Here is a 15,021-nt window from a genome sequence, read left to right on the forward strand (position 1 = left end):
AATCGGATCTAGAAAAAGAATTAATTAAAAAAATTCAAAAATCACTATTCTACCAAAAAAAAAGGATTTTAAAAATAAAAATAAGAAAATTAAAAAATAAAATGAAGCGACTACACCTGAAACGCAATCCAATTTCTCTTCTCTTCTCTTCCGTCCCGTAGTCCCACAATGCTCCGGTACCCCACCTTTTGCTATTCCATCGTGCATAATCAAAGAGAAACAAGAATTAAACTGAGATAACAGATCAAGTAATGAAACAAAAAAGAAAAAAATAATGAAACAAATCCAGAAAAAAGTAAATAAAAAATTTTCTTTGTGCTTCCCCGGCAACGTTGCCAAAAACTTGGTATGTCCGGAAGCGCATCATTAATCACTCTGGAAAACCAGTTCAAATATTTATAATTTTTTTGTTTCTCACAACAACTATAAATGTAGTAAATGGTGAGAACGGGTCGTATCCACAGGGAAGCAAGGGAAAAATAATTACGTACTTAGATCCGGGAGAAGAGAACGCAAGTGGGAGTTGCAGAAATAAAAAATTAAATAATTAAAAAAATGGAATTCATTAAAACCAAATTCGAATAGTATTGAGAATAACAAGTGCATAAAAATAAATAAATGACATAAACAACTAAATAAAAGAAACACAATAAAAATGTCTAGAAATCCGATCAGAGGTAGTAGTTTCCGAATCGCTCCTTCCACCCTTGAAATTCTTGAGCTAAGCCTTCCGTCTTACTTGGTCGAATTTCAAATATGCAGAAAAGAAATAAAACACAAATTAAATCTAATAAAAAACAAATTTGCAGGAAGAAAAAATTAAACTGGAAATTAAAGAACAGAAAGTAATTCTAAAACTGAATAAAAAAATGTGGTTGGGACTCAAATCCAGAGGTGGTAGTAGTGGTGTTGGCGAACTGCAAGTAGGAACCCCTCCTCTTGCCTGAGTGTCATCTTCCTCTACCCTTGAACTTCTCAAGATCAGCCTTCCTTCTTACCTGGGTGAATTGACCAGCCTCTTCTCCAGGGCCCCTGGGGTCCTTTCTATAGAGAATGGTGGATATAACTGGGATTAGAGAGAAAGAGGGGGGCAGCAGTTAGGTTTTAGCAAAAAATATGAGTGCCCTAGGGTTTAGAATGAAGGGTTAGGATGGTTCTAGGTTGATCCTAAGGCTAACAAGAAAAGGAGAAGGCACCCAATATTATGTATGGCTGAAATTTAATGGCTAAAGATTGAATGGTGAAGATTAGAAGTTAGGTAGCTCCTAGGGTTAGAATGCTGAAAAGAGAGTGCCCTAGAATGGATGGTGGAGATTAGAAGGGATGGAATGTGAGGATTTAGCAGTTAGGGGCGGCTAGGGTTTGTTAAGAGTGAAAAGAATGAGTTAAAAGGCGGCCTAGGGTTTGCTAAGGAGTGGGGAGCATGCTAATACAGTAGAAGGGGCGCCAAATTGGGTTTAGCAGCTTGGAGGCACCCTCCTACTTTCAGTTTTTCACAAAAACACCCCTCTCTCAATTAGACTTCACACCAACTTCCCAAAATCTGCATTTCAGCCATGAAAACTTCCCAGTTTTGCACAGAATTCGCATAAAGACGCTCAGAGGTCACAACATTGAGATTAACTGGGAAAAGTACACAATTTGACTACTCTAAGGTTGAAAATACCCCTGAATTGATGCCCTTAAGGCATCAAAATGCAGAGTTATCAGGGGGCAAATGATGTAGGTGCTTTTGGCAGGCCACTGGCACGTCGACACATAGCCGAGGGCAGAGTCAATCAATGTGTCCTCAGGAATGGGAATGGGAATTGAAATCAAAAGGAATGAGATTTTATTCCTAAATGAGGGGCAGGGAATAGCCATTCTCTAAGATGGGGGAAGGCCATTCCAGAAGGAATGGGAATGGGATTCCAATTCCGGGAATAAACATTCCCTAAGATGGGGAAATACCATTCTAGCAAGAATGGGAATGGGATTTCAATTCCGCCAAACCAAAATGATACATGTTATGCCATTGCAATTGTACATAGCAGCAAGGCTTTGTAATTAGAAAACCCTACAATCATCATCAACATCGTTGTTCCATTGTCAGTTCACGTCTATTTATCGCATCTGCACTAGCAAGCAGTAGTAGTAACACCTTGGAGGTGAGAGAGATAAGTGAGAGAAGAAAAAGATGGCAGTAGAGAGGCCACTCTATCAACTACTTCGTTCATCTTCCCCACACAAAGGTCATTTCCCTGCACCCAATGTTTTCAACCCATTGTTGACCTGGGCAATTGAACGGTTCAAACCGTCACCTTGCCTTAATTCCAAGTCCGGTTCTACTAAAATCCACCATTTGGTCAAAAAACATTGACCTAGTAAAAAAAATCATCCAAGTCGTGTGATTCAACCATTGACCTATTTGACTCGATCATTGGATTATAGGTTGCACACTCAATGCATGTGCAATACTTCTAGAGGCGGGTGATCTTTTTTTTATTTTGGTAGTTTTCCGAACCCATTAATTTTGCCAAAAAAATCCTTTTTTGGGCCTCAAATAAATAAAAGGCAATCTAGGAAGTACCCAAGAGTAGGTGTGTATAATTAGTTAATTCAATTCGATTCGATTAGAACCAAGGACCTAACTAACTATTTAGTTTGACCTTTTTCTCCAACCAAACCGAACCGAATTAGAGTTCAGAGCCAAACGGGCCCTAACTGATTCCAGTTCGGTTTGGTTCTATTTTCGGTTCAATTGGGCCCTAATTCCACATAAATGGTAAATATTCATCAATTAATGAATAATTAATAATTAATAAGTGTTATTAATTAAAAGTTAGAATAGGCCCAAAGCCCAATGCCAATAGAGAATTGTCGAAGCCATTATTCACAAACAATTAATAATTAGTTTAGGTTTTAATTAACTATTATTAATTAAAAGTTATAGTGGACCCAAAGCCCAATGGGGAATTGCAAAATTGGTCAATAGCAAAGATAATAATTAATAAATATAAAGTATTAAATAGAACACTAAATATTTAATATACTTAATTAAATAAAAGCACTAGTTCGGTTCAGTTCAAAATTTTAGTCAAACTGAATCGAAATTGAAAAGTGACTCATAAAAACAAAAACGGAACCAAACTAGCTTATTCAGTTTCGTTTGGTTCGGTTTATGGTTTATCATCCAAATTTGAACACCCTAGTAGAAGTTAGGACACAAAACCCAATAAAGAAAATCACATAAACCTAGTTAGATGGAAATGGGAGGGAAACATATCAATACATAAAAGAAAAAAAAAATCATGTCTAAAAGTAGACAAAATAAAATAAGTAGATCTATATTGCAAGTAAGGCGGCTGAAACAGGTATCATTCACCTTCAAAAGGTAGTTGCAAAGAATGTGAGGTGCATTGAGCATAAAATCATAAACAAGGTTCAAAGTATTGGAAACACAAGGTGTACCGGAAAGACAATTTTAAAAGACATATCGGGATACACTTTGGATATGCATGGATATAGACGAAAAATCAAGATACACATAAATATGTTACGAAATTCAAATAAATCATAAAAAATATATTATTAACAATACTTACAAGTTTTATATGATTGCAAAAAAACCATTTAAATGTAAAAACCATGATTTAATATTTATAAAAAATGTGACAGATCGAGATATAATTAGTAACTGTAAAAAAAATGATGGAATAACTAAAATGTGAAAAAAAAAAACAAAAAAAAACTAAAATGTGAATGTATATACATCAATTTTCAAATAACCAATATAATTATCTTAATATTTATTAGTATATAAATTTTAATAATTAATTTCAGCATTTATTAATAAGCACCACTAAGAAAAGACAAAATTGACTTAAAACTAAAATGCATATAATTACAACAAACAAATTAAAGTGGTTTAATGGTGAAGCTATGGGCATTTAAATCTAGTAAGAGAGTTAGCTAGATAATAGAATTATTGAGAGAATTGTAATTAGACATTAAAATTTAAATTTGCCTTATATATAAGAGTAATTAACTAATTAATTAAGAAGTTGGACTTGAACCGATACAAATTAGAAACGGCACAAAACGAGCCTGTATCGGACAGACAAAGAAACGAAACTCATGATTTTTACACGTTCTGTGTATTCGTTCCTTATCAGAATGGTGCATATCACCCAATACATTACGATATTTTAAACCTCGAGCATAACACAACTTGGATTAGCTGAGCACAATGGCTGTATTTCATATATTTTGACTGTAAGGCATTATCATTGGTTTTAAAGTCCATTAAACAGCCAATACGTTCATCTAATCCAATCATATCCCAACAATGTTAAGACCAATCCAGTCGACCCATACGGTAAGGTAGCTGATAAAAAAAACGGTAAGGAAACGAGTCCTGGAGGATATTCCTTTTTAGGTCTGAACTCAATTTATTTGACACAAACTCCCTTTTGGTCTTTATGATTCTTCTAAGATTTGTCCATTGTTTTAATTACAAAAATACACTGCTACTTAACTCACCCACAACCATTGACAAAATCCCAAATTTTTGTAACTGAACCTTACCTTGTAAAGGTCGGCTGCAAAGCCCGTTCATAGGGTAATTCAGATAGGTTCAACCCTTAAACCCTAAAACCAGCTAGGGTGGGAGTCGGTCACAAGAATTTGAAACCAGACCCTACCCTGTAACAGATTGGATAGGGATACTTCAAAACCAGTTCAAGGTTGGTTCCAAGTAAAACCTACCCATTTATTCGAACCAACCCAAAAATACAGTGACAAATATCGCCCAACAATGTTGGGATGGGGTCGAACCAACCCAAAAGCCTACCCATTTAATCGTCCAGAAGATTTTGTTGCAAACAATGAAGAGAGTACAATCAGTTTGAAAAGCGCTGCGACAAATTACTACATATTAAACCAAGACAAGTACATGCAACATAGTATAACGCCTGTTGACTGAAAAAAATTGTGATATAAAGAAATGAATGCACCGTGTTGGTTTTACTTTTACTTCATTTGAAATACATGCTGTGCTCCCAGAAATTTGTTGCCTACCGTAAATAATCTTAGTCACAAATATCGCCCAAACTTGAACGTTATGGAGTCGACAAACCACTGCGCAGTAGCTGCTATCCTGCTCAACCAACACTTTTTAGGCCACACGGCAGAATGGATGACTACAGCTAAGAACCATTAAAAGAATTATGCAAAATAAAAAAAAAAAAGATTCAAAATGTAGGAGAACATTTATCCTACTTCAATTTTACAGTTACATCTGCTGCTAACAAGTATGATTTCATAGAATATATGGACAACCAGTTCAGTTAGTCTTCTTCTCAGCTGCTGCATCAGTGCTGGATGAGGTTTGATCATCGTCTTCGCCACCAAAGCCAAACTCATTAACGCGTTTTTTGTCCACTGGATAAATCCACCTCTGGTAAAGATATATAAGAAAGATAACATCTGCAGCAGGTAATAGAATAAAATCAAAGTTAATAAAAAGTAGGCAAAAGAAAAACCATATAAATGGAAGCTATTTCTTGAATGAAATGGTCACAACTTGTAGAACTGCGTTACCCAACAATACAAAGTCTCAAGATGAACAAAAAAAAAGCCTCATTAATTGATATATTGGTTCTAGCCTTGCAGGATTTGAATAGTTAAAGTAGTTCAACTTATTGCAGTGCAGTAATCTCAAGCAGATGGTAACACCTCCAAAAATACAAGCGATTGAAAATTTAGGTTACCCTTCACAGACTAACACGTGGAGGACACACCAAACAGAACTACAACACCCTCCCCCCCCCTTCTCACCCGACAAGCCCACACATAAAGGAAGAAAACAAATTAAAATGGTAAATGTGGACTTAATATAAATCCTCCAGGGAAAAACATTCTTTGCTTCCAGAATCATGATGTTTTTGAATAAATAGAAATGCCATCCCAGAAAGAAAAGGATTTGTAGCTTTTTTCCAGTGATTTAAAAGGTGTGCCTAATCGCACAGTTGAGGCGCATTTTAGGGTAGGTGCCTCGCCCAGGTCCTAGGCACAGCCCTTTCAAAAGGTGCACGCCTGGTGCGCCGTGCGCTTCAGCCCAGGCGTGCGCTTTTTGAAAATTTGACGCTTTTTTGCTTTTTTTTGTGTCTAGTGGCTAGAGTTGTTTGGGCTTGCCTCGAGGGGCGTGGCACAAAGGCGGATCATAGAATCAGGAATGTAATATGTTTTACATCACATTAGCTACTTGAAGTAATGCAACTGAGAAAAAAAGAGAATGAGGGTTTTATATGCTTGAAAATGTTTTATATGTTTGATTTTATTTTTAAATTCTCACTTGAATATGCTTTACATGTTATGTTTATGTATTTTAACTTTAGATAATAGATTTTTTAAAACATTTATCTTAAAATTTAAGTTTATATTTTTACTAATATTTTGTTTAATAATTTTTTTTTTATTTTTTGGCATCTTTTTTTTTATTTTTTACACCTTGCTTAAAAAAATGCGCAACTCGCCTTGCGCCTCGGGCGCAAATTGACCCTTGCACCTTTTTTGTGCCTTGTGCTTTTAAAACGATGTTTCTCCATCAACAAGGCAGAGAAAGGGTATAAATATAGAGCATTAACCATGGGAAATTCACAGAGAAATAAAATCTCAACAATAATTGTAATGATTAATGAAGTTGAGCTGCTCAGCCATCTAGCTGAGGATGAAGTCAGGGGTTACTGATAAAAACATAACAAAAATAACAAAGGTATAATTTCTCTGTGCATCATGAGTTGTGCTTGTCATTATCCACCAAGTCAGCAGTGGAGGACAATTTCTCAGCCCAGGATAGAGAGCATAGGGCGTAGCCTTACAACTGCAGCAGTACCAAACTATTTCAATTAAAAAGATGTGTGATTTGGTACTGACTGCAGTAGTATAGCATTTGATTGTCGTTGAACAGAGAATTAGGGAAACATCATAAATTGCTGTTAATTTCACTTACCATCTCGGAAAACAGACAGCCTATGGAGCATTGGCATTTTTATGACAAAGGCAAAGAGATCATCAATAATGGTATTGAGGAACTTGTATGTCATCTGTCTCCAAGGAAGATGAGCAACCGACTTCAGCTTGTAGTTTATGAACAATTGAGGACACATCATGATGAACCCTGTCAGAAGAGAGAAACCAAAAAAGACAAAAAACCACGAGTTATTAAAGATTGCACATTATCAAGACTACAGGAATAAATAAATAGAATGCTTCACAAGTGTCCACTAAAATCAAACCAAGGTCAGTTGCAGCCCAAACTACCCCCTTCCAAAAAAAACAAAGAAACTTGTCCCAATTTCTTCTTTTAACACAGATTCAATCCATATCTAGAGCAATCCAACCATCAAATGTGAAATTTTCTCAAGCAATCAAATTTGTTGTCCATCAGACCCATTCAAGATTGCCTTATGGTTTGAACCGTAGCAATAGGAAAGTGTCTTAACAATAAATAGGTTAATAAGGTGCAAATCGTGTATCCAACTTGGAGAATTTACACAGCATTGATTCAAATTTCCACAAATGTTCAACCCATGCGTGCCCAAGTTGCAGCCCTATAGTTAAAGTAGAAGAGAAATGGAACTAAAAGCATGAATAGTTCTGTATGATCAATAGCAATAACAATCATACATCATGCAGTTCTGCACTGAACACTTTGCTCTGTCCTGAACCAAATTTTGGAGATCTTAGATCCTTGTTCTATAGTCTAAGTCTACTTTTCTATTTAATAAATGAAAGAGATGATGAGTAAGAAGCAAAAAGAGATAAAAATTGTATGTTCCCTTTCGAAATTATTTTGGCAGTTTGAAGTGAAAGGAATGCACAAACATCTAAACACAAAAACAGCACAAAAGAGATTTCCCCAAGGATGTTCTCATGGTCATCCAAACTACAAAGAAAGTACAGAATAAGATAATCAGTCTTTTAATTAAAGCTAAATTGAGTGTGTGGAGTAATGCTCCTGTCTCAATACTCAAACACTATACCACTTAGCTCTATTTGAAAATGAAGTCAATTTGTAATTTTCTTTCCATGTTTGTGCATTTATGACCGGGAAATGAAGAGTCCTCACAAAAACAAACCATGACTAGGGATATATCAATGACATGACTAACACTGGAGTGGATCTTAACATCTTATTGGAGTGTCAGTTCTAAAAATCTATCAGAATACACTCCAACTAGCATAAAAATGATTTCCTACTACTTAGTTGTAAATCTAAAGTTCTGGTGTCATGTTACCATATAGAAATGCAATTCTGTCATCTTCTGAACTTTTTTTTTATCAGCAGCAATTCTGCCATCTTCTCAACTTGGATAGTTTCATGGTCTTCCACTTTGATATATGGCATGTGTAACAAATATTCGGGTAGCCATCATGCTTACTTATGAAAACCACAGTGACACAATCATCATCATCCATGCCTTGTCCCAACTATGTTGTTGGCTACACGAATCCTGTTTTGCCAATTCATTCTATTTGAAGACATTCCACCATTAAATTATTAGTCCTCATATCATTTGTTGCTACTACCCATGTCCTTTTAAATTATTAGTCCTCATATCATTCCACCGTTAAAAGAGTTTTCTCAATGCCAAATATATTGGATATGTACAAGGGTGTGATATCATGACGGGTACGTATGTACACACACATACGCAAACTCCTGCTAACAAATAATGCAAAAGTGCCTATATATCAGGACAGCCCAATCCTTGTGTCCAATCTAGCTGAGTCACAACATCAGTAATTCCAATCATCTTATCAGTAAGGGGCTTGTATTTCATGTAAACCTCAAATCTAGGAGGACAACACAAAGAGGGGTTTTTGGACAAAGACGGTGGGCCATGACATCCATGGCTGTTATGCTAGCAAGGTAGCACCGGCCTATCAATAAACTACCATGGTTTGTTGAGCATCAAATTCATGGATTCAAGTGCTAGTGATTGTTGAGATTGGGCTGATAACACTTGTTTTGTTTATAAAGTTTACTTGGAGTTATTGGGCCCAAGGCCTATTAGTTTGTCTTAACCAAGAGTGTTTTCTTATGCTCTTTATTAGTAGCCAAAGGGTATTCTTGCCTTTGTGTTTAGATTTTTTATGAGTATATAAGATAATGAAAGGGAGCTGCCAGATCTGATTTTGGCTTGATACCATTCTTCTCAATTCTTTTCTTCTTCTCTTCTCTCCAAAATCTTCTTTTCTCTTTCTTTTCTATCACAGGTTTCTAATCAGATTGCTGTTCTTGCACTTTCTACTTGGTATCATAGCAAGACTAAGGTTTCTTTGGAGTTCTTCCATGCACCCTAGGTCGGCCAACTGCATGAGAAGATAAAGAGCTGATTGATATACTTTAGACTGCTCAGTTATTGGATTTTTTTGGTGGGGTTCAGTCATCAGGAGGGTGATCTGTATTTTGGCATCAAAATTAGGAAATTTTTGACCTAATACTGGAGTGCGGGAGGTGGCAGTTCAGAAGCCCTTTGGAGGGATTTCTCTTCAGGTAGGATTTTCTTCCTCCAGAAAGTCCTACCCTTGTGTGTGAAATCGATCTAAATTTAGAAGCTTTCTACCTGATTATTTCTTATTTATGACCTAAATGAAATCAAAATAGAAGGTTGGAGTACTGAGCAGAAAGTCCACCGATGGCCTAGGTCTGGGTAGAAGAAGTACCAATGACTCTTTTGGGTTTGGGATTATTCCCATTGAAAAATGAATGGTACAAATTATTTAGAATGGACACAATCACATAAGGTGGAATTTGGAGTTCATGGGAAATTGCAGTACACCACTGGGGAGGAGAAAAAACCTAACACAGATTCCTCCTGGTAGGCACAGGAAAATTACATGGTTGTACAATTCTACATTATCCCATATAAGTTGTTAGAATGCTCGAGTCAGGGGTATTTTGGTCATTTTGGTTTATCTTCTTGAAAGTGAAAGGTCTATTGTATCTGAGTTTAAGTTATGTGTCCCATCTTCTATGAGGGACAAAATAGTCTTTCTTGTAACTCTAAGTTTTATGAATAAAATTCAAGTGGGTCGGCTAGGAGAGTGGGATTTTTACATTCTCTCTTCTAGTTTGGCCGAATACTCTTCTTCTCTCCTTCTTTCTCTTTTCTTTCTTCTTTCTTCTCTACTTTGACCTAGAATCAACTAGAGTTTATTCACATGGTATCAGAGCAATAAGATCTCGTGTTCTCTCTTCTTGCTGCTGTCCTTTTCCTGGGTTCGCCGCCAGCTTCACAGTAGTTCTCATCTTTCAGCTGACCTGATTGGAGATTCGATAAAGGGCTGAAAAAGGAGTTGTCGTTTTGAGGGCCTGGAGGTGAGAATGCCTCTGGTCGGTACTGTGGTGGTCGTTGAAGTGGTACACTAGACCCTCTATTCAGTGTACAAAGAGGGCTGAACGTAGACAGGTATGAACACTGCTGTTGTGTGCTCAAATAATGGACTGTGAATGCTATTTTGTGCTTCAAAAAGTTGGTTGTTGTGGAGCATGGTGAGACTGAAACGCATATCAGTCATGTTCTTTTTTTTTCTTGCTCATATGTGTGCTAAAAGAAGAGTCGTAGACTGCTGAAGTCCACGACAGCAGTGGCGTGGTGGTGGTTGTGTCGTGGTGGCTGACATATCTATGATTCTAAATGCTTAAAAGTGAACTCCTAGACCTTGCGTGTAATCAGTTCTACAGTATGAAGAACAAGTGTTCAATAAAATGACGAGTGTTTTCAGCCTTGGCGTGTTGATGGTAAATGGTCCTGCAGTGTGCAGTCAAGGTGTTTGATGTGTTGACTGAATGATTTCAGTAATTGTGCTACGTCTAAGAGTAGTAGCACAATTACTGAAAGCCAGCAAAATGACCCAACCCCCTCCACATCTGCTTGTGCTTCTGGGCAGGAAATGGTGAGTGTACCACGTGCAATATATGAGCAGTTCCTTCAAACATCTCAGCAGAACACCGCTACACTTGCCCATTCAGGTATGGCTTGCTTAGCTTCCAAAGCCTCACCCTAGAACATTGACTCCGGAGCCTCGGACCATATGTCTGGGACTCTTGATGTATTTTCTTCCCTTTCTCGCTCCTCCACATCTCAAACAATTACACTTGCTAATGGTTCTACATCTCCTATCTGTGGTGTTGGTGATGTTGATCTCTCCTCCTTGTCTTTAGCATCTGTTTTATATATCCCTAAGTTCCCTTTTAATCTTATGTCTGTTAACAGATTAACCAAGTCCCTTAATTGTTCTGTAACTTTCTATCCTTCTTCTTGTGTGTTTCAAGATCTCAAGACGGGGAAGAAGATTGGTGGAGGGCATGAAGCAGAAGGTTTGTATTACCTTGATGGTGCTGGCCCCCTAGTGGCTTTTCAGTCGTCTCTTACTCCTCTCCAATGACACCACAGACTTGGTCATCCCTCTCTCAAGGCTTTGAAACTGCTGGTTCCTTCCTTGAGTCATCTTTCATCATTAGATTGTGAGTCATGTCAGTTGGGAAAACATCATCAAGTCTCATTTAGTCCAAGAATTGATAGCCGTGTCTCAAGTCCTTTTGCTTTAGTTCATTCTGATGTATGGGGTCCAGTTAAAGTGGTGTCATACAATGGGTTTAAGTATTTTGTAATCTTTGTTGATGACTTTTCAAGGATGACATGGATCTATCTTATGAAAGACCGTAGTGAATTGTTCTCTATTTTTCAGAAATTTCATGCTGAAAATACGCACTCAATTTGGTGTTCATATGAAAATACTTCTCTCCGATAATGCCAAAGAATACATCTCCTCACCATTTCAGCAATACCTAGAACATCATGGAATAATTCATCAAACTTCTTGTGCCTACACCTCGCAACAAAACGGTGTAGCTGAACGGAAAAATAGACATCTTCTTGAAGCTACTCGGTCCTTGACAATCAATATGCATATCCCAAAGAATTTTTGGAGTGATGCTATTCTTACATCTTGTTTTCTGATAAATCGGGTGCCCATGTCAATCCTTGGAAGTCAATCCCCTTTCTCCGCGTTGTTTCCCACTTTGTCTCCATTTCCTCTCACCCCAAGAGTCTTTGCCTGTGTTTGTTTTGTTCAACACTTGGGGCCTGGAGTAGACAAGCTAGATGCTCGAGCTACGAAGTGTATTTTTCTTGGCTACTCGAGGACTCAGAAAGGGTATAAGTGTTATAACCCAAAATTTCATAAATCGTTTGTGTGCTCTGATGTCACCTTCTTTGAATCAGTTCCATTTTTCTCAGATGCCGGGGTCTCTTCTTCTCCCTTTATGGTTCCTCTTCCTGTACCGGTTGTGGACACTCTTCCCATAGCTCCCATTCCTACTGCAGATGCACATCATATGCCTGTTACTACAGAGAGGCCGCCAATTACTCAAGTGTATACCCGCAGAAGTGTTTCGGCCCCTCCTCCACTTCAGCACCTGTCGACAGATCCTGCTATTGCTCCTTCCCCCTCAGATCTTGATCTCCCTATTACTCAAGTGTATACCCGCAGTTTTACATGCACTCCACAATAGAATGGTGTAATAGAAAGGAAGAATAGGCATATTGCAGAAGTAGCAAGAAGTATGATGGTAAGTTCTACATTTCTAGTTCGATATTGGGGTGATGCAGTTCTTATAACAGTTTTCTTGATTAATCAAGTACCCTCTAATGTTCTTTGATACACTACCCCGTTTAGCCTTCTATTTCTTGAGGGAGAGATATTCCATGTTCCTTCGAGGCTATTTGGATGTGTATTTTTGTCCACATTCTTGGTCCTTACTGCTCAAAGCTAGGTCCTAAGGCTAAAAGGTGGGTTTTCCTTGGGTATGCAAGAAACAAGAAGAGGTACTTGTAATGATATGGTTTCAGGGAGTCGCCATGTCACTATGAACGTCACTTTCTTTGAGTCCAACCTTTTTCTTAGGGAGTTCTTCTCAAGGGGAGTGTTTTGGGGAAAGAAGTGAACAATCTAGACTTCCCATTCCAACTTGTTTAGTCGGCTCCACTATGTCCTGCCTCTCAATTTTTTACGCGACAGCATAGGGAGGTTGATCCTACAACAGAGGAACCCACGCCACTCCCTATCAACTCATTGGAGATTCCAGGTTCAATTGGCACAGACCCAGGTATGCCTCTTGCTCCCTCTGATGGTTCAGTTCCTATTTATATTACTACCCTTGTTTCTAACACCATTGCAGATGACCTAGACCTCCCTATTGACTCCAAAAAGGGAAGAGGAAGTGTACAACTCACTACCTTTGTTGGTGAGGCTCTCTCTAAACCTGAGTGGAAGACAACTACGCAAGAGGAAATAGAAGGATCAATTAAAAATCAAACATTGGAGGTTGTAAACTTACCTGATGGCAAGGAGACGGTTGGAAGTAGATAGGTTTATACAACGAAGTACAGGGCTGATGGAAGTAAAGAAAGGTACAAGGCGAGGCTGGTCGCAAAAGGGTACACTCAAACTTTTGGAATAGACTACTTGGAGACCTTTGCACCGATGGCGAGGATGAGTTCAGTTCGGATCCTCTTATCTCTAGCAACTACCTACTCTTCGCCCCTCTTCCAACTTGATGTGAAGAATGCTTTTCTTAACGAAGACTTGCAGGAGGTGTGCATGGACCCTCCAGCTGATTTTACATGTGGCCAAAGGAAATGTATGTAGATTAAAAAAGTCTTTATATGGTTTAAAACAATCACCCAAAGCTTTGTTTGACAGGTCTAGGAGTGCAATGACTGTATTTGGCTATACTCAAACTTAATCTAATCATACTCTGTGAGAAGGGGATCATTGGTGTCGGTGTCGATAGTGTATGTGGATGATATTGTAGTCATAGGAAATGACTTGAGTGAGATTGATACCTTGAAGAGGACCCTACACTAAGAGTTTAAGGTGGCAAAGTCCAAGCATGGCATCGTCATTTCACAGAGAAAGTATGTTTTGGACCAACCACAGGAGACAAGAAAACTTGGGGCAAGGCCAATGAATACACCTATTGATCAGAACCATAGATGAATGCTTTAGATGGTGAGCTAGTGAAGGATATTGGAAGATATCAGAGATTGGTGGATAGGTTGCTATACTTACTGCATGACCAGACATCTCTTATGCATTAGTGTGGTAAGTCAAATAGTCAATACATGCATGCTCCACGAGTTCCAACACTAGGAGGCTATTGACAAGATATTTGCCTATTTGAAAGGACACCTAGGTAGAGGCATATTGTTTGTTGATTATGGACACTTAAATTTCGAAGCTTACATAAATGCTGATTGGGCAGACTGCCTAGATGACAGGAGATCTACGTTAGTAATTTGCACTCTTGTAGGAGGTAACCCGGTTTAATGAAAGGGTAAGAAACAATCAATTGTAGCAAGGTCAAGTGAACAAGCTGAATACAAACTATGGCACATGGTGTTTTAGAGCTCCTCTAGGTCCATGTTAGGAGAGATTGGAATTGAAGCGGAAGAACTTATGATGCTATAATGTGATAATCAAGTAACACTTAACATTGCCTATATCCCAATTCAGCATGATAGGACAAAGCATGTAGAAGTGGATATACATTTTATAACCCAACTCAGCATGATAGGATGCACATATAATGTGATAATCAAGCAACACTTAACATTGCCTACCATATGTTGCATCTAACAAATCTAACTTATAATTAACTAATGTTCTCACAAAAGGTATTGCAAGAAACAAGCTTGACCATGATCTACGCAAGTTGGGAATCTGTGACATCTATTTCCAACTTGAGGGGAAGTGTTGAAATTGGACTTATAACACTTTTTTGTTTATAAATTTTAGTTAAGAGTTATTGGGTCAAAGGTCCATTAATTTATATCTTGTAAAGAGTGTTTTCTTAGGTTATTTATTAGTAGCCAACTTACTAAGGGTATACTTGCCTTTGTATTTAGATAATGAAAGGGGCGGCCAGATCTGATTTTGGCTTGCTCCCATTCTTCTCAATTATTTTCT

At 37.8% G+C, this 15,021-nt stretch overlaps 1 protein-coding gene across 1 annotated transcript in view; it reads right to left on the reverse strand.

Annotated features, from left to right (window-relative positions):
• Positions 1-4,955: 4,955 nt before the first annotated feature.
• Positions 4,956-15,021, reverse strand: part of LOC104593955 (uncharacterized) — a 61,412-nt gene continuing 51,346 nt past the window's right edge. Inside the window, exons 11-12 of the mRNA XM_010254070.3 lie at positions 6,992-7,159; positions 4,956-5,466 (exon numbers count right to left, since the gene is read on the reverse strand). Coding sequence (XP_010252372.1) covers positions 5,324-5,466; positions 6,992-7,159 — 311 coding nt within the window. The 3' untranslated portion in view covers positions 4,956-5,323. The remainder of the gene's footprint in view (positions 5,467-6,991; positions 7,160-15,021) is intronic.

This window comes from Nelumbo nucifera, chromosome 5, assembly GCF_055504915.1.
Source record: "Nelumbo nucifera cultivar China Antique chromosome 5, China Antique-T2T, whole genome shotgun sequence".
Taxonomy (NCBI): Eukaryota; Viridiplantae; Streptophyta; class Magnoliopsida; order Proteales; family Nelumbonaceae; genus Nelumbo; species Nelumbo nucifera.